Source organism: Rana temporaria, chromosome 10 (assembly GCF_905171775.1).
Source record: "Rana temporaria chromosome 10, aRanTem1.1, whole genome shotgun sequence".
In the NCBI taxonomy this organism is placed as follows: Eukaryota; Metazoa; Chordata; class Amphibia; order Anura; family Ranidae; genus Rana; species Rana temporaria.
In genome coordinates, this window is record NC_053498.1 from 145,000,866 (window position 1) to 145,027,694 (window position 26,829).

Here is a 26,829-nt window from a genome sequence, read left to right on the forward strand (position 1 = left end):
AGGTATGTATTTATCTGTCTGTCTGTCTATCTATCTCTCTCTCTATCTCTCTATCTATCTCGCTATCTATCTCTCTATCTCTCTATCTCGCTATCTATCTATCTATCTATCTATCTATCTATCTATCTATCTATCTATCTATCTATCTATCTATCTATCTATCTATCTATCTATCTATATGTCTGTCTGTCTGTCTGTCTGTCTATCTATCAAACTATCTTTTCAAATTCTCTATTTATATGTATCTATCTATCTGTCTGTCTGTCTGTCTGTCTGTCTGTCTATCTATCTATCTATCTATCTATCTGTCTGTCTGTCTATCTGTCTGTATGTTTCCACTATTGATCTATCTTTTTTACTTCTCTATTTATATGTATGTATTTATCTATTTGGCTCTGATGAGGACCCTAATATAAAGGGGGCTCTGATGGGGACAATGACGGTAACCTTAATGTAGGGGGGGGAGCACTGATGGGGATCCTGATATAAAGAGGCTTTGATGGGGATCGTGATATAAGGGAAGACGCTAATGGGGACCCTGATGTAATAGGGGACTCTGATGTAAGTGGGGACTCTGATGGTGACCCTGATGTGAGAGGGGACTCAGACGTAAGAGGGGACTCAGATGTAAGTGGAGAATCAGATGGTGACCTTGATGTAAGAGAGGACCTGATGTAAGAGGGGACTCAGACGTAAGAGGGGACTCAGATGTAAGAGGGGACTCAGATGTAAGTGGGGACTCAGATGTAAGTGGGGACTCAGATGGTGACCTTGATGTAAGAGGGGACCTGATGTAAGAGTGGACTCAGACGTAAGAGGGGTCTCTGATGTAAATGGGGTCTCAGACGTAAGAGGGGACTCAGACGTAAGAGGGGACTCAGATGTAAGAGGGGACTCAGACGGAAGAGGGGACTCAGACGGAAGAGGGGACTCAGACGGAAGAGGGGTCTCTGTGTAAGTGGGGTCTCAGACGTAAGAGGGGACTCAGACATAAGAGGGGACTCAGACGTAAGAGGGGTCTCTGATGTAAGTGGGGTCTCAGACATAAGAGGAGACTCAGACGTAAGAGGGGACTCAGATGTAAAAGGGGACTCAGATGTAAAAGGGGACTCAGATGTAAAAGGGGACTCAGATGTGAAAGGGGACTCAGATGTGAGAGGGGACTCAGATGTAAGAGGGGACTCAGATGTAAGAGGGGACTCAGATGTGAGAGGGGACTCAGACGTAAGAGGGGTCTCTGACGTAAGAGGGGACTCAGATGTAAAAGGGGACTCAGATGTGAGAGAGGACTCATATGTGAGAGGAAACTTAGACGTAAGAGGGGACTCAGATGTGAGAGGGGACTCAGACATAAGAGGGGACTCAGACATAAGAGGGGTCTCTGATGTAAAGGGGGACTCAGATGTGAGAGGGACTCAGACGTGAGAGGGGACTCAGACGTGAGAGGGGACTCAGACGTAAGAGGGGACTCAGACGTAAGAGGGGACTCAGACATAAGAGGGGTCTCAGATGTGAGAGGGGACTCAGACATAAGAGGGGACTCAGATGTGAGAGGGGACTCAGATGTGAGAGGGGACTCAGATTTAAGAGGGGACTCAGATGTAAGAGGGGACTCAGACGTAAGAGGGGTCTCTGATGTAAAGGGGGACTCTTGTGATTAACTTATGATTGGAAATGTTATTTAATATCAACATCTGTGCATAGTTTATCTATGCATAGTATGAAAAAATTGCCGTGCGACACTGAAGTGTTCGGGTTTGACTTGAAGAAAAGGTGGCAACCCTACATGTAACATACAGCCAAATAAACAAAATCAACTTTGTAAAGCAAAAGCAGTACTAGATCTAGATTACCATACACTATATCTCTATGAATATACCTCTCAGTAACATTCATATCTATCTTAAATGAAACTTATCATTTGTAAGCGTTGCATTACACAACTAATCCACTGGAGGGAGCTGCTTGCATTTATAATACATCCAATTAGCCACACTACTTGACCTTATCTGAGTGACTCAAGGTCTAGCAGATGGAAAAACAAGGACACAATTTCACTAAGAAAACAAACTCTAATGTGTTGCTGAATGCAACTCCAAATAACAAGGTTTTTGGATTTATTTCTGGTTTTCTTCCTAGCGCGCTTGCTGCTGGAGGTATTAAAAAAAACACAACCCGCTACCCCAAGCTCATATAATACAAAGTTGATTTTGTTTATTTTTGCATTTTTCTGGGCAGTTTACCATCTTAGCAAAGTTTTAGGAATGAATGAGAATAATCTGAATGTACTTAGTTCTATAATGATCGTATGTATTACCTTTCTATGTATAGCCGGGACTTTTTTTTGCAATCTGCACATTCGGCGTTAGCTGTAGACGTGGCAGGGCTGGCCCTATGATGGGAGCGGGTGGTACCATGGGTACCAGGCAGCACTTTTAGGGGGGCAGCATACTAATGCCCACCAGCCCGTTCCGCTACCCAAATAAAATTGATGTCCTTTTTTCCCACAAATAGAGCTTTCTTTTGGTGATATTTGATCACCTCTGCGGTTTTTATTTTTTGTGCTATAAATATATATATTTTTACTTTTTGCTTTAATAAATATCCCCAAAATTTAGAAAAATAAACTATTTTCTTCAGTTTAGGCCAATATGTATTCTTCTACATATTTCTGGTACAAAAAAAAACACAATCAGCGTACATTGATTAGTTTGCGCAAAAGACATTGTGGCCGCCGGCAATTCACAGGTCCCTTTATACTCCTGGATACATGTATAGAGCCATGGCAGGTCCTTTTATACGCCTATATGCATGTATAGAGCCATGACAGGCCCTCTTTATACATCTATAGAGCCATGACAGGCCCTCGTTATACTCCTTTATACATGTATAGAGCCATGACAGGCCCTCTTTATACTCCTATATGCATTTATAGAGCCATGGCAGGTCCTCTTTATATTCCTTTACATGTAAAGAGTAATGACAGGTCCTCTATATACATGTTTAGAGCCATGACAGGTCCTCTTGATATTCCTTTACATGTAAAGAGTAATGACAGGTCCTCTATATACATGTATAGAGCCATGACAGGTCCTCTTTATACTCCTATACATGTATAGAGCCATGACGGGTCCTCTTTATACTCCTATACATGTATAGAGCAATGACAGGTCCTCTTTATACTCCTTTATACATGTATAGAGCCATGACGGGTCCCCTTTAGTTATCATGATATAAAATAATGAATGTGGGGGCCTTTTGGTTGGCATGATTTTTTTTTCTGGGGGGGGGGGGGCAGCATTTCATTCTTGGTCCCAGGCAGCACAATGTCTTGGGCCGGCACTGAGACGTGGTAACTCATTGGTTTATTTATTTGGCCAGAACACCACAGGGGTAAACACGTCTTCATCCACTCCATTCCACCCACATTGCACGGCTTGCCTCTAACAGGATTATACACCGAGACAATACTTTACTGATCCGACTTCAGCAAATTGAAATCTAATTGACTGCTAAGGGCGAGCGCATTTCTGACTGCCCTCTGTGCCGCCTGCGAGTAAACATGCCAATGTTTGACAGTTACTGAAACTTGTGTGGTGTGAAATCCAGGGATGGCATTGGGTGGGCAGTGATTTTGAGGGTCATGGCAAAGGGATTATAGAATAGGGATCATTCTCAGATAAAAGTCGAAGGTCAAACTCCATGTCCAATCTTTTTTCTGTTGTGGACAGAGCGGAGAATTGTTGGAACCCCTATTATGGGGAAGGTTCACAAAGGAGATACGCCGTCGTATCTCTGAGTCTGTCCGGTCGTATCTATGCGCCTGATTCATAGAATCAGCTACGCATAGATTTCTGTTAGATCCGACCGGCGTAAGTCTCTTACGCCGTCGGATCTTAACTGCATATTTACGCTGGCCGCTAGGGGCGTGTACGCTGATTTACGCCTAGAATATGTAAATCAGCTAGATACGCAAATTCATGAACGTACGCCCGGCCCTGACGCAGTACATTTACGCCGTTTACGCTTTTCCCGGCGTAAAGTAACCCATGCTTTATGAGGCGTATATGCGGCGCACCGATGTTAAGTATGGCCGTCGTTCCCGCGTCAAAATTTGAAAAATTTACGTTGTTTGCGTAAGTCGTCTGTGAATGGGGCTGGACATCATTTACATTCACGTCGAAACCAATGACGTCCTTGCGGCGAACTTTGGAGCAATGCACACTGGGAAATTCCACGGACGGCGCATGCGTCAATCACGTCGGGTCAGGGTTGATTTACATAACACACGCCCACCTCTTCACAATTTAAATTAGGCGGGCTTACGCCGGCCTATTTACGCTACGCCACCGCAACTTTCTTTTAAGAATACGGCACTTGCCTGTAAAAGTTGCGGAGGCGTAACGTAAATAGGATACGTTATGCCCGCACAAAGAAACGCCATTCTACGTGAATCTACACCTATGTTTTTATCACTATCCGGGACTCTGTTGGGGAAATTTGCCCCCACCCCCACCATCGGTATTGTTGGAACCCCTATCGTGTTTTTATTGCTATCTGTGACCCTACTGGAGAGATTTACCCCCACTGCCTGTGTGGTCACCAGGAAAGAAAATAAGAAGACACACAGCAAGACAGCTATAATATCTCCACAGAGGTTGGAACCCTTCCTCACTTTATTCATACCTAAAAAAGCCCGCACTTCAATCTGTAGTTTTTATATCTGGTGACCCTCCCCCCACCAGGCACTGTCTGTCATCCGGTAAGGTTGTGTCCTTGCCTCCCAATTGTGCTCTTCTGTTGTCACCCTGTCACATGGGCTTCTGATAGGGACTATGGAAGGACTATGGACATGGCCATTTCAACACACATAACTAAAGCATGGTCCACTGTTGCCATCATCAGAAAACCCACCCTAAGAAATGCCATACTGCCATCACTGGAGTGCACGTAGACAGAAAGGCCGGCGGAGTGTGCCTGCGGGTCCCACGGACTTGATGTCCGCCAGGTGCTCACGATCCTCTCACAGAGAGGCAGAACGGGGCGATGCCTATGTAAACAAGGCATTTCCATGTTCTGCCTAGTGACATGGCAGGGATCTACTGTACTGCTCCTTGTGATCGTGAACAGTGATCGCTGTCATGTCACTGGTAGCCCATCCCCCTCCACAGTTAGAATCACTCCTTAGGACAAACTTAACCCCTTCATCGCCCCCTAGTGAATAAATGACAATGGTCCCAAAATAGTATCAAAAGTGTCTGATATGTCCACAATAATGTCACAGTCACGATAAAAATCGCTGATCGCCACCATTACTAATAAAAAATATATAAAAAAATGCCATAAAACAATCCCCTATTTTGTAGATAGGTGTAAACACACCTTCCCTGTTCTTCCTTGTGGCAGTGTCATTGATCGTGTGTTCCCTGATATAGGGAAACACGATCAATGACGTCACACGTCCAGCCCCGCCCCCCTACAGTTAGAAACACATATGAGGTCACACTTAACCCCTTCAGCGCCCCCTAGTGGTTAACCCCCAAACTGCAATTGTCATTTTCACAGTAATCAGTGCATTTTTATAGCATTTTTTGCTGTGAAAATGACAATGGTCCCAAAAATGTGTCAAAATTGTCCGATGTGTCCGCCATAATGTCGCAGTCACGAAATGCAATGCAATAAAACTATCCCCAAAAATAGGTAGAAGAATACGTATCGGCCTAAACTGAGAATTTTTTTTTTTTATATATATATCTATTTTGGGGATATTTATTATAGCAAAAAGTAAAAAATATTGTTTTTTTTTTTCAAAATTGTTGCTCTATTTTTGTTTATAGTGCAAAAAATAAAAACTGCAGAGGTGATCAAATACCACCAAAAGAAAGCTCTATTTGTGGGGAAAAAAGGATGGCAATTTTGTTTGGGAGCCACGTCGCATGACCGCGCAATTGTCAGTTAAAGCGACGCAGTGTGGAATCGCAAAAACTGGCCAGGTCCTTTACCTGCATAAAGGTCTGGGTCTTAAGTGGTTAAAGTTAACTGAAGCATTTTCCCAGGACCTGGTCACATGACCAATCAGCCTAACAGCCGTAATGGGCACTCACTTTATCCTGTTAAAGCTTACGCCATCTTGGGTGACAAACAAGGAGCACTGAAAAAAAATACGTCATATGATTTTTCAGGAGAAAATGACCCCGGGCTCCCCCTCCCCCTCTCCGTCTATCTAGGCTACATTCTGCGTTTTCATAAAGAAAAATAAAAAATAAAAAAACAACTTCTATAAAGTAATTTGTTAAATGGGAGCTTGTTATATGCAAATGAAGGTAATAATCCTCAAACACCTGCTTTTGCTTATTAAGCTTACCGAGCGGAGTATAATGTATTCATAGACTTATCTTAATTTCATATTCCTTAAAGTGATGTTTTCATTTTAGTCTTAAAATGCTTTAATAGACTCCCACCTACAGCAGGCTTTATGATTTCTTGGAGGAAAAAAAACAAGAATAAATTAAACAGCATTTTAAAGTTTAGACAGTACTTAAAGGGGAACCCATCTTTTGTTCATTTCCAGATGTTTTTTTTTGTTTTGTTTTTGTTGCGCTCTATGGGGTATAGGGGGTATGTGGTGGACCAACAGAAGTGAGACTTAGTTCTGATGAATATGCAATTGAGTGATTAATGATGAAGGCAGGGATTTTTTTTTGTGTGTAACCCCCCTGAACTCTGCACTCTGTGTGTAACCCCCCTGAACTCTGCACACTGTGTGTAACCCCCCCTGAACTCTGCACTCTGTGCGTAACCCCCCTGAACTCTGCACTCTGTGTTTAACCCCCCTGAACTCTGCACTCTGTACTCTGTGTGTAACCCCCCTGAACTCTGCACACTGTGTGTAACCCCCACCTAAACTCTGCACTCTGTGTGTGACCCCCCTGAACTCTGCACTCTGTGTGTAACCCCCCTGAACTCTGTACTCTGTGTGTAACCCCCCCTGAACTCTGCACACTGTATGTAACCCCCCTGAACTTTGCACTCTGCGTGTAATCCCCCTGAACTCTGCACTCTGTCTGTAATGCAATCCTGGTATTTAATGCCCCTTTAAGACCCTCCTACTGTTCATGAAATTTGACTGACCACACCCACTATTTGATGGGATTTGGAGGGTGTGTGTGGGTGGAGGAGCTTTGGGGGGGTCGTGGTTGAGTTCCAGCACCTATTGTTTGAGAAAAAAAGCCCTGGATAAAGGTATAGTGTTTTAATTTGCTTACAAGTTAAAATCAGTATCTTTTGCTAGAAAATTGCCTAGATCCCCCAAACATTTTATATATATATATATATTATTTAGAGCTTCTGGCGCTGGGAGAAGGTGGGAGCTGGGTGCCCCTAAAAACGGAGTATCCGCTCCCCCCCACCCCCAAAAAATATGACATGCCAAATGTGGCATGTAAGGGGGTCACCATGGCTTAAAGTGGTTGTAAACCCTTTACAACCACTTTATGCTACAGGTAAGCCTATAATAAGGCTTAAGTCTAGCTACCCAGGATATCTCTTAAACCTGCACGGTTTAGGAAATATCCCCTGCCCCCTGCATGCGCACTAAAGCAAACTGAAGCATTGGCACCTATGTGCTGTTGCTTCAGTCTGTGTGCCGTTACCGGCAGCTGCCGCTCACATGCGCGGGAGTTGCGTCATTGCGGCTCCGGCCAATCACAGCGCTGGAGCCACGATACCCTGAAGTAACCCCCGGGAGAGATGTCGCCGCCAGATGTACCTAAACAAAATTTAGGTCCTTTTTTTCCCACAAATGGAGCTTTCTTTTGGTGGTATTTGATCACCTCTGCGGTTTTTATTTTTTGCGCTATAAACATAAAAAGAGCGACAATTTTGAAAAAAATGATATCCTTTTTTACTTTCTGCAATAATACATATTACAAAAAATATATAAAAAAATGTATTCATTGGTTTAGGCTGATATTTTTGGTAAAAAAATAATCGCAATAGGCGTTTATTGATTGGTTTGCGCAAAAGTTATTACGTCTACAAACTACTAGATAGATTTAGGGCCTTTTATTTATTTTTATTGTTTTTACTGGTAATGGCGGTGATCTGCGATTTTTAGTAGGACTGCGAAATTGCGACGGACAAATCTGACCCCAAATTACTCTTTTGGGGTACCAGTGACATTATTACATTGATCAGTTCTATAAAAATGCACCGATCAATGTATAAACTGATGACACTGGCAGGGAAGAGGTTAACACTAGGGGGGCGATCAAGGGGTTAAGTGTTCCCTCAGCGTGTTTTAACTGTAGGGGAGATGGGCTTACTGAAACATGACAGAGATCACCGTTCCCGATCACTGAGGACAGTGGATTCCTGTCATGTCTTTAAAGCGGGGGTTCACCCTATCGACGGGAAAAAAAATAATTTTTTTTCTTTTACCTTTAAATCAGGCATTGTAGCGCGAGCTACAGTATGCCTGTCCCGAATTTTTTCCCCCCATACTCACCTTGTAGTCGTCCATCGAAGATACCGGGGAATGGGCGTGCCTCTGGAGACGGAGGATGATTGACGGCCGGCTCTGGCGCGTCACGCTTCTCCGGAAATAGCCGAAATAGGCTTGGTCTTCACGACGCGTGCGCATAGCCTGTGCGCACGCGCCGTGAAGAGCCGAGACCTACTCCGGCTGTCTTCGGGGAGAGTGACGTGCCAGGGCCGGCCGTCAATCATCCTCCCTCTCCATAGGCACGCCCATTCCCCGCGGGAGCCGAAATCTACGATGGACGACTACGAGGTGAGTACGGGGTTAAAAAAATCGGGACAGGCATACTGTAGCTCGCGCTACAATGCCTGTCTCGATGGTAACATCAAGTACGAGAGGGTAAACTACCGCTTTAAGCAGAACGGGGAAATGCTTTGTTTACATAGGCAGTTCCCACGATCTGCTTCTCCTCGCCACGATTGCGGGCCGCCGGCAGACATCGAGTCTACGGGACCCGCGGGATATGGCGGGTGCGCGTGCTCCCGCCGGCGGCATGCGCACGACCGCTATCATGCTTTAACATAAGGACGTACAGGTACGCCCATTTGCGCAGCGGTGCCACTCTGCCAACAGTCGGTCGGCAAGTGGTTAACAGCCTTGTTTGTTTTTTTCTCAGCTGTTCTTAAAATACCTGTTAAAAAATGACCTGAAGTTTCTAATTTTTTTTTTTTTTTTTAAATAATTCTGTCTCTCAGGAGCGATCTGCCTCCCCATATTCATTAGGGTCCGCAATTATTTTTGGCAGATGGCGTATTACGTTTTGACATACCACATCTGCTCTTTCAGCCTGATTGCTGTTTATTTAATGCCGGCTCATATAAAATATTACTTTTCTTCCGAGCCGGTTAAAGATGCCCGAGGTACCAAAATAACAGGAAAAGTGGCTGGCTGTAAGAAACCGAAATTCACAGGGGCCTATTTATCACGTTCCTACGGTATACTTAGCGCGCCGACAGCCATGTTGTTGCGAGGAAACCAAAGTTCTGTGCTCCACAGCAGACATTTGTTCTATGGCTTGCACCGATGAGCGCTAACATGTTCATGATGGCATGACGGATATGGTTGTGGTTGCCCCCCAGGGGCATTATGGGATGATCTGTATGTCAATCCTTACAATAGAAGTAAGTCCTTGCTTTTTGGTTTGTTAAGAAAAGATGATATCCCTTAAAGCTAATATCCTTAATTCAATACCAAAGGTCAATGGAATGGAAAAGCTGATATGAATAGAAGAGCCTATACCCTCTGTGGTGGCACGCGTCTCCTACCTTCCATCCATGGGGCCTCTGTAAGACCATTCGACATTGACCCCTCCAAAAATGCTATATTTTTTACTTTTTGCTATAATAAATATCCCTCAAAAATATATATAAAAAAAAAAGTTTTCCTCAGTTTAGGCCGATACGTATTCTTCTACCTATTTTTGTTAAAAAAAAAATCGCAATAAGCGTTTATCGGTTGGTTTGCGCAAAATTTATAGCGTTTACAAAATAGGGGATAGTTTTTTGCATTTTTATAATTTTTTTTCTTTTACTACTAATGGCGGCGATCAGTGATTTTTTTCGAGACTGTGACATTGTGGCGGACACTTCGGACAACTTTGACACATTTTTGGGACCATTGTCATTTTCACAGCAAAAAATGCATTTAAAATGCATTGTTTACTGTGAAAATGACAACTGCAGTTTGGGAGTTAACCACAAGGGGGCGCTGAAGGGGTTAAGTGTAACCTCATCTGTGTTTCTAACTGTAGGGGGGCGGGGCTGGACGTGTGACGTCATCGATTGTGATTCCCTATATAAGGGAACACACGATCGATGACGGCGCCACAGTGAAGAACGGGGAAGCTGTGTTTACACACACCTCTCCCCGTTCTTCAGCTTCCGGGGACCGATCGCGGGACTCCAGCGGCGATCTGGTCCGCGAGTCCCGCGGCCACGGAGCTTCGGACCGGGTGGCGTGCACGCGCCCGCGACCCTACAGCTGGGCTTAAAGGGCAACGTACAGGTACGTTGATGTGCCCAGCCGTGCCATTCTGCCGACGTACGGTATATCGGCGTGAAGGTGTCCTTAAGTGGTTAAATGTAACCATATTGATACACTTAGAGGCTCCTCTCTTTTCTTTTATAATCAGTTGTGATACTACTACTCTTATATCAAGACATAACTTGTATATCAAGGCAAAATGTATTAAAACATTTAGCTAGTCTTGCAAAACGCTCTCACACCAAGTTACTCTCAAACCAAGGTATTTCTAACAAGGATTTCTATTTCTTTTTTTCATAAACTTTATGTTCTTTTTTTTCATATATATTTAATTTACTTTATTTTCATATTCTTCATATATTTCATATATTATTTTTATCTACTTCATATGTATGGGACAACAAGGTTTTTCTGGGAATATAACGGTACCAAAAAAGAGTAAAAAGGACACTAATATTTAAAATATATACATATATATATAGAGATAAAGTCATATATACTATCAAAAATATAAATTTACCAGTAGATATTTTTCATGGTATATATGACGTTATCTCTATTCTAGTCTTTTGACTAGTGGTGGTCTGAAAAATCCCCTGAAGAAGCTAATCTTGGCGAAACATGTCAGGACCAGACATCACTCCATGACCACCTACACAATGGACATTTATGACCAATGAGGTAATATGTGTAAAATGTTTCTATTGATTCAGTTTTTAATCTTTAGTATTACTATTGATCACTACATCTAGGAGTGCAAGTAGTAACTGGCTTTTTTTTGTAAACGTTATGCAATAAAGCGTATCTAAAGCCCCATTTTTTTTTCACATTTTGAATAGAGCGGTGAAGGGCTATAACCCCTGTTTATAGGGTGTCTCTTTTCTCGTTGGAGAGATTCAGTCTCTATTTACTGGTGACCCCTTTCACCAGGACTTAAAGGGGTTGTAAAGGTTTGTTTTTTATTTTCTAAATCGGTTCCTTTAAGCTAGTGCATTGTTGGTTCACTTACCTTTTCTTTGTCTGAATCTCTCACTTTCTGTAAGCTTGCCCCCATCATCCGAGCCATTCTGGCTGGGGGTTAGTCAGCATTCTCGCCCCCTCCCTTGGAACTACATTCCTGCGGGGATGTAGCCCCAAGGGAGGGGGTGAGCACGCTGACTAACCCCCAGCCAGAATGGCTCAGATGATGGGGGCAAGCTTACAGGAAGTGAGAGATTCAGACAAAGAAAAAAAACAATTAGAAGGGAAATCGAAGGAAAAGGTAAGTGAACCTTTACAACCCCTTTTAATCAAGTAGAATCCAAAATTAAAAGTTTGCCTCCAGAAAAGGGGTCCAATGAGGACCCTTTTTCTAGTGACAAATGTCTAAGAGGGGATTTCCCTTACTTCCTAAAGTTTTCTAGAACAGGAAATGAAAGGAAATCTCCTCAGTGAGACACATGGCAAAAATACATAATTTTGAACCAATCCTTACACTATCCAAATAAAAAAAAAAGTTTTGGCTTGAGATAGACTTTAATAAACAACAGCATGCTACAGGTTTGGACAGTAGGACTTACCTCAGGATACGACCACTCTGGGGAGTAATCCGTTACCATGAACAGCCGCCCGCTCTGCTGCAGCATTCCCAGCGTGCTTTGTGCTGCTGCCGAAACCACCTCGGCAACGTGCATGTACGCCATAGTGGTGGCTCCTGTCTCGGAACTGCTCAGCTGCATATTGGCCTGTTGAGGGCTACAACAAGGTATACACATTTCAGCCTGAGAGTACGCGGGTCGAGTCCCATCTTCGGCCTGCGGCAACACGTTGCTGTCCCCAGCTACCAGCTGGTGCCCGTAAATGGTGTTACTCCCTCCTTCCACAGATATAAAGTCATTGATAAGGTCAGAGAATTGGTTGCTGAAGGAGATATCAAAGTGATCTAAGTTAAGCTCCATGTTGGAGGAGTTGCTCAATGCCTGGTGGGCCACTGGATAGAGTCCTTGCACCATGTTTCCCTGCAGAATTTGGAGGTTGTTGCCATTTCTCATTGTGGCAGCGTTTTCTGACTGCATATAGTGTTCAGCATTGCAGGCTTGAAGGTCTCCAGGCTTGAGCAGGTTCTCGTTCCCTTCGGCCTGCTGCGATGTCTCCATCTGAACCTCTTCAGAATTTATCGACTGGAAGTTGGCCTGGAATTGCATGAGCTGGAGAGAAGAGGTGGACTCTATTCTAGCTTGGTCGATGGTGCCATTGCAGTTAGCGGGCGCTTGACTAGACACTTCAGTCTTGACGTTGGTCAAACCCAAGGTGTTTACGTATGTGTTGTTTGAGTCGTTTAGGTTGTTGTGGTTATTTTGCTCCATAGGGATTGGCTTGCTGGCATCTTGTAAAAAGAAGCTTGGGGAAGGGGTCTGGTGTACATGGGGGCTCTGCACTGTGTGGTTGAAACTTGTTGAATAATCCTTGTTGGAATCAATTGCACTGAAATCCATCTGCTCCAGGGTGGTGCTAGGACTCAGTCCACCGCCAGATGCAAGTAAGCTGGAGCCAGGAGTGAGGGTTAGCGTATTTGATGACGTTGATGGATAGGTCTCCTTTGATAGCTGCTGCTCGAATGAGGTGTCTTCTGTTTTTATCTCCTTAACTAAAGTTGCATTGAAAGCGAAACTACGGTCTGTGCTGGATGACCTTCGCATATTCGAGCTAATGTTGTCTTCTTTAAGACCGCTTCCACCATACGTCTGCCCTTGTTTTGGGTTGTTGAGAAAACAGTCTGGATCAAAATTCATTGTGGCTTCAGCGATCTTTCGGCTATTGTCGAGGGTGGTAGACAACACAAGCTCTTCCGAGACGTTGGCAGACAACATTGATAAGCTATCAGAACTCCCTGTTGTAGGGAAGGCAAACTTGTGACCATCTGAACTTACTGCAAGTACGAGTCCCTGGGTAGTGGTATCTGAGGACAAGAGGTGTTGACTGGCACCGGTGTTGGGTGACATTGTGTATACTGCTTCGTTGGTGACCTCAGACATAAACACAGTGGCATTCTGGGAGAGGCTCCCCATTACTGAGGCAACGGCCATGCTAGAGACACCAGTGACAGCGGGACTGTCGGCCATGTCTGGGTCACTATTCAGACCACTGCTGATGGATACAGGGGAATTCTGGGTCGTGTCGGGAACCTCCACCTGATTGGTTGATGAAACCTCTGTACTGTTTTGATGAAGTAGGACCGGCTTGGCCATCTTGCCATTCCTCTTCTCCCGACTGGAGGATTTACCATGACTGTGCTCGTTCTTGCCCTCTGAAACATCATTGTTCTGTACTTCTGAGTGAGCGCTGTAGCCCCCCGTCCTTGGCTCAACCTTTGGTGAGATGATGCGATGTTTGGCACTGTTACACTTGTGGTGCACACTGCTACCTGCACCTACAATAGACAATAGAAAATTACGTTAATGAAGAAACAGAGGTCCAACATCCTAGTCTGTGGATGCAAGTATCACTAGACAGAACAATCATTCAAGAGCATGGTTTGAGGTAGCTAGGTGTGGATGAAGGTGGTGAAGTCTCGACACGTCAAAGATAACACCTACAATAAAATGTTCTTTGTTTTGTATAGTGAAAGCAAGGGTTAGGTCCTGTGTCATCTTTTCATTGTTGTCTGTGTCCCCATTGGGGAGATTTTCCTTCTCTGTATGTTCTGGTGACCATTGTCACCGAGAAAGAAAGTGAAGAGCAGGGCTGGATTGGGACAAAAATTTGGCCCTGGACTTCATCCAGACTGGCCCACTTTGACAGGTCTCTCCCATGGCGGCCGGACAACTCCCGCACCCCCCCCCCAGGCCACCCAAGCCCCCTCTCCCCTTTCACTAGCCACTAGCTGTTCTACTTTATTAGAGTAGAACGGCTGGTACTGGTAATCTTATAGGCAGTACCAGTGGGGAAGCTAGACATTATTTCACCCGGGGCAAGGAATCAGTTTGGTGCCCCCCCTTATGGGACAAGATTAGGCAGAAGTGAGAAACTCCCAGGCCATAGCTGTTGAGTCAGTTGTCTGTCCCCTCCCCCCTGCTCCTCTGTCGTCCCCCCTGCTTCTCTGTTCCCCCCAGATGAGCGCTGCAGGGAGGGAGAGGAGGTGAGCGCTGCGGGAAGGGAGAGACAGAGGAGCGGAGAGGGGCAGCGGTCCGCTGTCACTGAAGCCGGCCCACTGAGCCATCGGCCCACCGGGAAACTCCCTGTAGTCCCAATGGCCAGTCCATCCCTGGTGAAGAGACATCTCATATGTTTGAAGAGTTTTCACCAAAGCAAGGGTTAAAGCTACATAATCCAATAGGGACCCTGCTCTAGTGACAACTCCCTTCTCCTCCTCTCATTTCTTGTTTCCTCTCTAGGAAAGAAAGGGAAATTTCCCCAATGTAGCCCAGATAGTAAGAACCAAAGAAGTGGCTTGGACAAGCTTCAAAACATATTTAACATTACAAAACAAAGAGAGCGGGTGGGGGGAGGACTGAGCCATGACTCTATGTGTCTTAGGCTCCATTCACATCTAGGCGGACGAAATCGCTGCGTTTTGTCCCGCGAATTGCGGCGGCAAATAGCGGCGTTTTGTACCGCGATTTGCGGCGACAAAACGCCGCGATTGTCCACCTAGATGTGCCCCTAGGATGTGCCCCTCTATGGAGATGGTTCCCAAACGCCGAAAGCCGCCGGAAAAAAAGGTCCGGGACCTTTTTTCAGGCGGCAGGCGACAGGCGTACGGCGTGGAGATGTGAACCATCTCCATAGAGGGCAATGTGTTTCCAGCCCTCTGGCGGCAGCGGCGTCACACTACAGGCGACAAAACGCCTAGGTGTGAATGGGGACTTATGGACGCAACACCACTTGAGGGGGAGAGCCAGTGACCCAGCTGTGTTGCTTAACCGTTGTAAGGAAAGTTGGGTCGCTGATCTGACTGGTTGACCAGATCATGAATCGGTTACAAATCAAGCGTCAGATTAAAACAGCCATTCTCATCCAGGGTTCCTCAAGAGATTGTTAGGGGGTTCCTTAAGCTGTGGCCAATTGATCCCCCGTCTGATGGTGTCTACATAGTTCCCTGTCCAACACCACTTAGCAGAGCTATCAGCGGGACTCTGACCACATCTGTAAGGAGGAACATTCTTCCCACTGATCACCAATTTAAGGGACAGTTCCCAATGTTCTCCAATAGATTACCCTTAGAGCCGGTTCACATTGGGGCGGCACGACTTTGGGGCCGACTCGGCAAGGCGTCCTGAAGACGACTTCAGAGGTGACTTGCAAAATGACTTCTGTATAGAAGTCAATGCAAGTCGCCCCGAGTCGCCCCCAAAGTCGTACAAGAACCTTGCATCGCTCCTATTAGAACGGTTCTATTGAATACGACTCGTCAGGCTGCTGAGTCGCCTGACGAGTCGCCCCAGTGTGAACCGGCTCTTAGCCGGGGGTTCCATGAGACCTGAAAATTATTCAAGGGTCTAGACAGCCCACACCTTTGCATTTCCGATTTATATTACTAATTATTGGTTGGGACAAGGGTGGGCAGGAGGGGATAGCTGCCCTGTGGTATCGTGAGGTTTGGGGGCACCACAAGGAGATTGAGGGGGAGGGGGGTGGCAGAGCTAAGAATTGTTCTAGGAGGGGAAATTTGGGGAGGTTTGCTGGTTTGCTAGGAATGGTGATTTGGGTGGGGGGGGGGGGGTGCACTAGAATAGGGGATCTGGGGGGTTTGTGCTTGAAAATCTAATTTGGTGTGTGGGGGGGGGGGGTGCTAGAATGGGGGATCTGGGGGTTTGTGCTTGAAAAGCTAATTTGGTGTGTGGGGAGGCGGGGGGGGGGGTTTCTGGGAGGGGCATTTGTGCTAGTAGGGATGCTTGGGGGGGACATTTGTGCTAAGAGGGGAAATTTGGGGTGAAATATGGGGGGGGTGGGGTTGTGCTAGGATGGGGGAGGGGAATTTGGAATGAGGGGGGGGTTGTGCTTTGAGAAGGAAATTTAGGGATTTGTGCTAGTTAGGGGAATTTTTTTTTGGGGGGGGGGGGTGCTGGGATCATATTTTGAATGAGGAGATTTAAAAAAATAGCATGCATTTTTTTGTGTGTGTGTGGGGGGGGTTGCTGACACACAATGCTCATACATCTTGAGGGGGGCGCGATTTGGCATGCTCGTGCTCGCCTTGGGCCCGCGCGCGTGATCTCCTCACTGTCTGCACAGATCTTCCGGCACAGAACGCCTCCCTTCTTTCCATGGGAAGAAAAGCCTGTGAATTTTTGATCTTTCTTGCGCTAATTGTTTTCCCCTTTCTTCACTGAAAAAGAGATAGAAACCTTAATTATTCTATAATGACCTAATAGGAAGGGAAGTTAATCCCTTTCTGCTAATGGCTGGTAGTAATTACTTGTGTCAAAAGCTGGGATAGCTGCGGAAGTTCGGGAATCAAACAAAATATGGAGACGCTTATTTATCAATTGTCTGTAAGTGGCTGCTAGATCATGGCCTGCTTAAAGTGGCGCTCCAGCCGAAATCTTTTTTAATTAGAGCGGGGGGAGGGATTTTAAGCTGTCTGTGTTCCGGGTGGGAAGAAAAAAAGTGCACAATCCATAGAATTCGGGGCACTCGGGAAATAAAATGCAGTAAATTGGCTCTTGCGTTAAATCAATGTTTTGAAAGTGCGACTCACTAAGAATTGTGCGGTAAATAACTACTGTGGAAATGCGGTAATTGACGCATATTTTCATGCGGTAATTTAGCACATTGACCTGGTTGCTAAGGAACAGGCCGGTAAGCCGCGTCCTTAACAACAGATGACTCATCAGCTGTCGGCGGGTTCCCCGCTGACAGCTGAATGTAAGAAAACATGCCGGCAATAAAATATTTAGAAAAAAAAAACAGCATGGTGTCCCCCCCCCCCCAATGCATACCAGGCAGTTTGGGTCAGGTATGGATACTATCTATACTAGACCCTTATCTGAGCATGCAGCCCGGCAGGTAAGGAATTCAAGTGAGCGCCCCCCTCCTGAGCCATACCTCACTATTCCTCACTATTCCTATTTCTCCCACTGACACCATTGATGGGACACTATTCCTCCCACTGACTTCAATGATGGGACACTATTCCTCCCACTGACACCAATGATGGGACACTATTCCTCTCACTGACACCAATGATGGGACACTATTCCTCCCACTGACACCAATGATGGGGCGCTATTCCTCTCACTGACACCAATGACGGGACACTATTCCTCCCACTGATATCAATGATGGGACACTTTTCTTCCCACTGACACCGATGATGGGGCACTATTCCTCCCACTGACACCAATGATGGAGCACTATTCCTCCCACTGACACCAATGATGGGACACTATTCCTCCCACTGACACCAATGATGGGACACTATTCCTCCCACTGACATCAATGATGGGACACTATTCCTCCCACTGACACCAATGATGGGACACTATTCCTCCCACTGACACCAATGATGGGACACTATTCCTCCCTCTGACATCAATGATGGGACACTATTCCTTCCACTGACACCAATGATGGGACACTATTCCTCTCACTGACACCAATGATGGGACACTATTCCTCCCACTGACACCAATGATGGGACACTATTCCTCCCACTGACACCAATGATAGGACACTATTCCTCCCACTGACACCAATGATGGGGCACTATTCCTCCCACTGACACCAATGATGAAGCACTATTCCTCCCACTGACACCAATGATGGGGCACTATTCCTCTCACTGACACCAATGATGGGACACTATTCCTTCCACTGACACCAATGATAGAGCTTGATTCCTCCCACTGACACCAATGATGGGGCACAATTTACCCCACTGGTAACAACAATGGGGCACTAGTCATCCACCTAATACCAAAGATAGTGCATTGTTTACCTCCAGTGACACCAATTATTATTTTTTTTACTCCCACTGGCCACGGTCCGACCCTCATCAAGTTTGAAGGACTGTAAACTGGCCCTTTGTTTAAAAAGTTTGGAGACCCCTGCTGTAGTGCATGTGTGGACCTTCATACCATAAATAATAATAATATGTTATTCGATCTTAGTCAACTAAAATGTCCTGGAGATTTTAGTTGACTAAAATACAACTAAAACTAAAGCAATTCAGATGCCCAAAATGCCACTAAAACTAAAATGGCATTTTAGTCAAAAGACTTTGATCAAAACAAAATCAAAATGAACACGGCTGCAAACAGAGACCAACGAACGTCATGCAACGCGGTTCAGCCCTGATTGGCTCAGGGCGCTGCCCATTCCTCTCACAGTATGCGGCTGATCTTTAGGCAGATTAAAGCATCTGTGAAAATTGCATTTAATGAATACATGACTGGAAGGAGCGGCATTTTTATACCTGCCCGGAGCTCAGATGTAACATTTTACTGTTGTATTTTGTCATAAGATCCACAAGGGGGCACCAAAGAATCCTGAAATAATCCCCATGTCGAAAATTCCACGCCATAATCATATATTGATACAAAGTATATTATGGTATACGGGTTTTGTACCTGATACAGGCAAATATTAGGAACGGATAGCATACATAAAACAAGTCGTTGATCAAATAAGGCGGGGCAAATTTAGGAATAGCGTTGTCACGTTTGTGGCACATACATGATCCAGGGGGCTCATCCACATTGTTTTCTTCTACATTGTAACAAGTGTTTTAAGAAAAAGGAATCTCTACACAGATCTGATATCTCAATGTGGTGAAAAAAGTCTCGCTTTTTTTTTTTTACGCTGTAACACGTGAACAACATGAAAAAAAGACAAAAAAGAAAGAAAAATAAATCAGGTTTTCTTTTTCTTTCTTTCATTTTTTTTTCATGATGTTTACGTGGTACAGATTAAAAAAATAAATAAAAAAAAAGAGGCAAACAAAAAGCAAACAAAGAACACACAAAAAATTAAAATTACTTTATGTAAATGTAATATTTTTCCTCCGCAAAAAGGTGGAGAGGTGGAGATGCAGGGTGAGGACACCGCCGTGATGCCGAGGTGGAGACGTACGCTGTGGACACCGCCGTGATGCCGAGGTGGAGACGTACGCTGTGGACACCGCCGTGATGCCGAGGTGGAGACGTACACTGTGGACACCGCCATGATGCCGAGGTGGAGACGTACGCTGTGGACACCGCCGTGATGCCGAGGTGGAGACGTACGCTGTGGACACCGCCGTGATGCCGAGGTGGAGACGTACGCTGTGGACACCGCCGTGATGCCGAGGTGGAGACGTACACTGTGGACACCGCCATGATGCCGAGGTGGAGACGTACGCTGTGGACACCGCCGTGATGCCGAGGTGGAGACATACGCTGTGGACACCGCCGTGATGCCGAGGTGGAGACGTACGCTGTGGACACCGCCGTGATGCCGAGGTGGAGACGTACGCTGTGGACACCGCCGTGATGCCGAGGTGGAGACGTACGCTGTGGACACCGCCGTGATGCCGAGGTGGAGACGCACGCTGTGGACACCGCCGTGATGCCGAGATGGAAACACAGGGGAAGCTGGCTGCCCGTCACCCCCGGAGGGAAGCGCTGTGTGGAGTAAGTGTTGCAGGTGACCGACCCCGACCGAGGTTAGTCTGACTGTGCACTGTTTGCCACCCCCCCCCCCCCCCCCAAGAAAATATACCACCAGCATACACTGCATTGAGACTCTGTGTATAAAGGCCCCAGGCCCCCCATGGTCTAAATATGGCTCTGGACACCCCCCCCCCCCTTCGCTGATTCAGCCTGGAGCTAGAGCTCACCAATCAAAAAACTCATGCTCCCTGCTGATTGGAGAGCCCTCCACTACTTTCAAACAGAGGGCAAGGATCCATGTGAGCAGGGGGTAGGCCTTTCTACTCTACAGCTGTGGCTGTTTTAGAAAGAAATATAGTTGTAATGCCCTGTACACACGATCGGACCTTTGTACGACCAAATTTACATCGGAACTCTGACGGTATTCCATCGGAGGAAAATAGAACATGTTCTCTATGTAAACTCCAAAGGAATTAATCGGAATTTCCGATGGGCAATACACATGGTCGGAATTTCTGATGGAAAAAGGCCGTTGTGTGTACAAGGCATTAGACTTTGCCCACCTTTGGAATTGATGCACCTGGCTTTAACTAGTGAAGGGTCCAAATCCACAAATAATCAACTCTTCAAGATGAATGGCCGTGCCAGAATCCATCAGATCGTAGATGGAACAAATCTACGTAGATTCGCTCGTCACTGTTCCCCCATAAAACCCATATTTTGATGACAATCGTCATATAAAAAAATAAAAAAAAAACACAGACGATAATGTCAAGAGCAACAATTTTATTCCCAGAAGATTATATCCCCGAGTTGCTCGTATTTAGCTTTCTTGTTTACTTTAAGCCTTTTTATGTGTTAGCAAATGCCACAGCCTTGCAGAGTCCCACAGCATATTGTTTTCAATCCGTGTATGCATTAGCCGCCCGGCCTCACCGCGATATGTTTCTTTTTTTGGCTTGTGGGCAATTGTGTTGTTGAATCTGCAAGTTATGAATAATTTGTGCACAGAAGCAAAAGGCCAGCCAGACAACAATGAATATATGTGAGCTATTAGGTCTGTGCAACAGCAATGTGAGCCCTGCGCCTAATAACACCGCCGCGTGGTCGCGCAATAAATATGTAGTCGTGAAATAGTACAAACTCCGGTCATTAAACAGGTAACACTGGGTGAAAAAAATATAAATAGCAAAAATGTAAAAAGAAAAAAATATATATATATAGAATTGGGAAATGTATACAATCCAAATACATCACATCGGATCCCTATTATAAGTGTTTATATCGGGAGCTATTCTGAGGACAGTATATAGAGCACAAACTGTAATTTATTAAAACAGCAAAAGGTGACAACATGTCATCCATTGCGTCTGGGTTGGAAATGTTTTACGTCTGTGGGCAAAAAAAACTAAATATCTTTTTTTTTTTTTTTTTTTAAGAGCAGGTTAGGTTGTGGAAGCACAAAAAAATAAAAAATAAATAATAAAAATATCAATAATAATATAAAATATGGAAAGAATGAAAAATATAAAAATAAATGATAATATAACATTTTTTGAAAAATATAAAATACTATGGCCTAGATTCACGTAGGGCGGCGTAGCGTAAATGTGCCGGCGTAAGCGCGCCTAATTCAAATTGGGAAGAGGTGGGCGTGTTTGATGATAATAAAGCATGACCCCACGTAATTGACGTTTTGACGTACGGCGCGAATGCGTTGGACGTATCCCAGTGCGCATGCGTCGGATAGAATGTTTAAGATACGTCGAACACTGTCTACTACGTGAACGTAACTTACGCACAGCCCTATTCGTGTACGACTTACGCAAACGACGTAAAAAGATACGCTTGTTCCGACATCCATACTTTGCATGGGCTGCGCCACCTAGAGACCAGCTTTATCTTTACGCTGGTGTATGTCTTACGTAAACGGCGTAACTAATTGCGACGGGTGTACGTACGTTCGTGAATCAGCGTATCTTGCTCATTTGCATATTCGACGTGGAAAACAACGGAAGCGCCACCTAGCGGCCAGCGTAAATATGCACCCTAAGATACGACGGCGTAGGAGACTTACGCCGCTCGTATCTTAGCCTAATTTAAGCGTATCTGGTTTCCAGAATACGCTTAAATATACGACGGAGCCGATTCTGACTTACGACGGCGTATCTACTGATACGCCGACGTAACTCTTTGTGAATCTGGCCCTATAAAAATATAAAAAATATCAATAATAGTATAAAATATGGAAAGAATGAAAAATATAAAAAATAAATGATAATATAACAATTTTTGAAAAATATAAAATATAATGAAAATATTAAAAATATCAATAATGATATAAAAATATGGAAACCTTAAAAAATATATATACACACATATACGGTATGTAACATATCAGAAAGACGTAGCTCTTTATGTGTTCTTTACTAATACAAGTTGAGGCCTTACCTAACAAAATTTTATTGAATAATGTCGTTAAAAATTTGATAAAAATGTTGCAATAAATTTTGCAATTTGCAGTAACATCTACAAAGCCAAGGACAAGTACATCTTATAAATTATAACCTAAATTATTTGAAAGTTCTGCTATATAATTCTTAAATAATTCTTAATAAGCATTCTAAATTGTATTTTGGAATTATAAAAATAATTACAATCAAATTACGCACACTTGTCCCTATTCTGGCACCCTAGGCCATACCCTTTGGGCACATCATTTAGAACGTTGCCATTAACTTACTTTTTTTTTAGGAGTAATATATTAAGAAGTTACAGACAGCATAGACGGGTCACTATACATAACTTGGACAACATCTCAGCTCTCCAATACACTAGCTTTTATCAGTGGACCAAAGCATCAGAAAAATGGCAACTAAGCTCTGGTTGACGAGGGTAACATATCAGCTCTCCAATACACTAGCTTTTATCAATGGGCCAAACCATCATAAAAATCGGCAACTGAACTCTGGTTGACATGAACAACATCTTAGTTCTCCCATACACTAGCTTTTGTCAATGGGCCAAACCAAAAGAAAAATGGCAACTGAGTTCTGGTTGATGAGGATAACATCTCAGCTCTCCCATACACTAACTTTTATCAATGGGCCAAACCAAAAGAAAAATGGCAACTGAGTTCTGGTTGACATGGGCAACATCTCAGCTCTCCCATACATTAACTTTTATCAATGGGCCAAACCATCAGAAAAATGGCAACTGAGTTCTGGTTGACATGAGCAACATCTCAGCTCTCCAATACACTAGCTTTTATCAATGGGCCAAACCAAAAGAAAAATGGCAACTGAGTTTTGGTTGACATGGGCAACATCCCAGCTCTCCAATACACTAACTTTTTTTATCAATGGGCCAAACCATCAGAAAAACGGCAACTGAGCTCTGGTCGACATGGGCAACATCTTAGTTCTCCCATACACTAGCTTTTATCAATGGGCCAAACCAAAAGAAAAATGGCAACTGAGTTCTGGTTGACATGGGCAACATCTCAGCTTCCCCATACACTAACTTTTATCAATGGGCCAAACCATCAGAAAAATGGCAAATGAGCTCTGGTCGACATGGGCAACATCTCAGCTCTCCCATACAATAACTTTTAATAATGGGCCAAACCAAAAGAAAAATGGCAGCGGTCTGACAGATTGCCAGGGGAACACCTCAGCTGTCCTGTACGCTATCTTTTATCATCAAGCCAAACCATATTATACCTTTCTCCATTAATAAATAATCTTAGCGGTGTTTGAAAATGGTGGTAACATGGCTAGACAATGGCGGTTGGTTGAGCGCCCTACGGCAGATCTCTATAGTTACCTAGGTTGCCAGTGCAGAGACAGTTGTGCGTCCGAGGTTGGGGTTTGCTCTGGTGACTGTCGAGTATCTGTTGGACAAGGAGCTCCACAGAAAAACCTGTACTGCTGTTCCCATTGCTGCAGGTCCACTTAATACCATGAACTGCGGAGAGAATATCGGAGGCCACATGTCAGAAATAGCTTCTATACTGTATGATTTTTTTTTTTATTGTTTTTGTTTTTAAATTTCATACTTTTTATGCTTCTATTGGAAGAGAACCAGTCACAAATGGACTGTCAATATCCAGGCCTAAATGATTAAACATAGAGATTTTCCTTTATTCTGTCAGCGGTCAGAGGTCACCTGAAGTTTGACCCCGGCCATAGACAAGGTTAAGCAGCTTAAAACACAGTCAGACTTTCCAGTGACCTATGAACTCCTGTCATAAGCTGACAACTCGCCAGCGACAGGATCACCAATAGACCACTTACCTTTTCCTATGAGTTTTCAGCTGACAGCGGTCTGAAGTCCGCTGTCGGCTGACATCAGAGAGGCGGTCCAGGTTCAGGCAAGATCTTGACCATATGGTCGGGATCCGCCCACATGCCTGGACCGACACCGGGCTCAGCCTCTCAGTGAGCCGCTAAGAGCCTGAGCCACTCCCGCCTCCTCCACAGCCCAGCGCTCCAGTGAGCGCGGCGGGCAGAGCAAAGAGCTGGTGACTGACAGGTCTCTGCTAGGGTGACCACATTTCCAAACTACCATTCAGGGACACCCTCCCTTCCCAAAAATCAGCTGGTGTTGTAATGAATCACAGCACAGTGATTGGACACAAGAGGCAGGATTTATGATTTCTTCAATCACAAGCAGGGGGCGGGATTGTGCTCCTCCAGGCATTTAGGGCCAGGACAAGTACTGTCAGTGGGTAAAGCGGTGATGTGGTGCCCTTTTTTGGGGGCATCAGATTGGCCGGGGGGGGGGGGGGGGTGTGGCTGTGTCAGTTTCATTCCGGGACACTGTTTTGTCCTGGAATGAATGTGCCCGGGACAGACCTGCAAAATGCGGGACTGTCCCGTGCAATCCGAGACACGTGGTCAACCTAGTCTCTGCTCAGGGAGCAGTGAGAACCAAGCAATCAGCAGTGTTTGATCGATCGCTCAGTTCCCAACCTTAGATTCACCAAGGGAACAGATGCAGGAAGAAAGCTAGGTAAGTCTGATTCTTAAAAAAAAAGTATTCCCATTCTTTTCTTTTAAGAGAATTTAGCAAGATGTTACAAATGTCAATACTCCAGGGTCCCAAACCAATGTAATAAAAGCCCAAATTCCAACAAAAAAAGAAGCCCTGCAAACCAAATATCACTCTGGATTCAGCATGTAGACTTCTCCAATATTCCCCATACAATTGATTTTAAAAATGTGTACAATAAAAAGTTATGTTTTTTTATATATATATATATATATGTATATATGTGTAAGTTTGTGTCAGAAATTTTGGTATACATTGGTGCCTAAAAAGTCCCACCACAAAAGTGTAGTTACGGTGCCTTGAAAAAATATTCATACCCCTTGAAATTTTCCACATTTTGTCATGTTACAACCAAAAACATAAATGTATTTTATTGGGATTTTATGTGATAGACCAACACAAAGTGGCACATAATTGTGAAGTGGAAGGAAAATGATAAATGGTTTTCAAAATAAGAAGTCCTGTTTGCAGTTTGTGAAAAGCCATGCGGGGGACACAGCAAACACGTGAAAGAAGGTGCTCTGGTCAGATGAGAATAAAACTGAACTTTTTGGTCTAAAAGCAAAACGCTATGTATGGAGAAAACTAACACTGCACATCACCCTGAACACCCCATCACCACTGTGAAACATGGTGGTGGCAGCATCATGTTGTGGGGATGCTTTTCTTCAGCAGGGACATGGAAGCTGGTCAGAGATGATGGGAAGATGGATGGAGACAAATACAGGACAATCTTAGAAGAAAACCTGTTAGGACGCGTACACACGGTTGAACATGTCCGCTGAAACTGGTCCGCGGACCAGTTTCCGCGGACATGTCCGACCGTGTGTACGGCCTAGCGGACGGGTTTCCAGCGGACAAAAGTTTCTTAGCAAGCTAAGAAACGTGTCCGCTGGAAACATGTCCGTCGGACATGTCCGATGGTTAGTACACCTAATCGGACATGTCCGCTGGTTATGACGTGTAACCAGTGTCCCGAAATCCCGCGCATGCGTCGAATTGATTAGACGCATGCGTGGAAGCATTGCACTTCCGTGTTTGAGAACGTCGGTGTCTTCTACGTCACCGCGTTCTCTGTCCGCGGGGATTTTGGTCTGATGGTGTGTACACACATCAGACCAAAAGCTCTCAGGAGACATGTCCGATGAAAACGGTCCACGGACCGGTTTCATCGGACATGTCTCCTCGTGTGTACGGGGCCTAAGTCTGCAAAAGACTTGAGACTGGGGCGGAGGTTCACCTTCCAGCAGGACAACGACCCTAAACATACAGCCAGAGCTACAATGGAATGGTTTAGATCAAAGCATATTCATGTGTTAGAATGGCCCAGTCACAGTCCAGACCTAAATCACATTGAGAATCTGTGGCAAGACTTGAAAATTGCTGATCACAGACGCTCTCCATCCAATCTGACAGATCTTGAGATGTTTTACAAAGAAGAAGAATGGGCAGAAATGTCCCTCTCTAGATGTGCAAAGCTGGTAGAGACACCCCCAAAAAGACTTACAGCTGTAATTGCAGAGAAAGGGGGTTCTACAAAGTATTGACTCCGGGGGGCGCCATACAAATGTCCCCCCACACTTTTCACATATTTATTTGTTACATTTTTTAAAAAACGTTATCATTTTCCTTCCACTTCACAATTATGTGGCACTTTGTGTTGGTCTATCACATAAAATCCCAATA

The 26,829-nt window shown here is 44.8% G+C and overlaps 1 protein-coding gene across 8 annotated transcripts in view; it reads right to left on the reverse strand.

The window, feature by feature from the left end:
* CAMTA1 (calmodulin binding transcription activator 1) overlaps positions 1-26,829 on the reverse strand; it is a 1,702,014-nt gene that overhangs the window by 224,909 nt on the left and 1,450,276 nt on the right. For 7 of the 8 annotated variants that reach the window (XM_040326489.1, XM_040326487.1, XM_040326488.1 and 4 more), the window contains exons 7-8: positions 23,917-24,057; positions 12,082-13,931 (exon numbers count right to left, since the gene is read on the reverse strand). In XM_040326489.1, coding sequence (XP_040182423.1) covers positions 12,082-13,931; positions 23,917-24,057 — 1,991 coding nt within the window. The remainder of the gene's footprint in view (positions 1-12,081; positions 13,932-23,916; positions 24,058-26,829) is intronic. The other variant, XM_040326491.1, reaches the window with a different exon arrangement.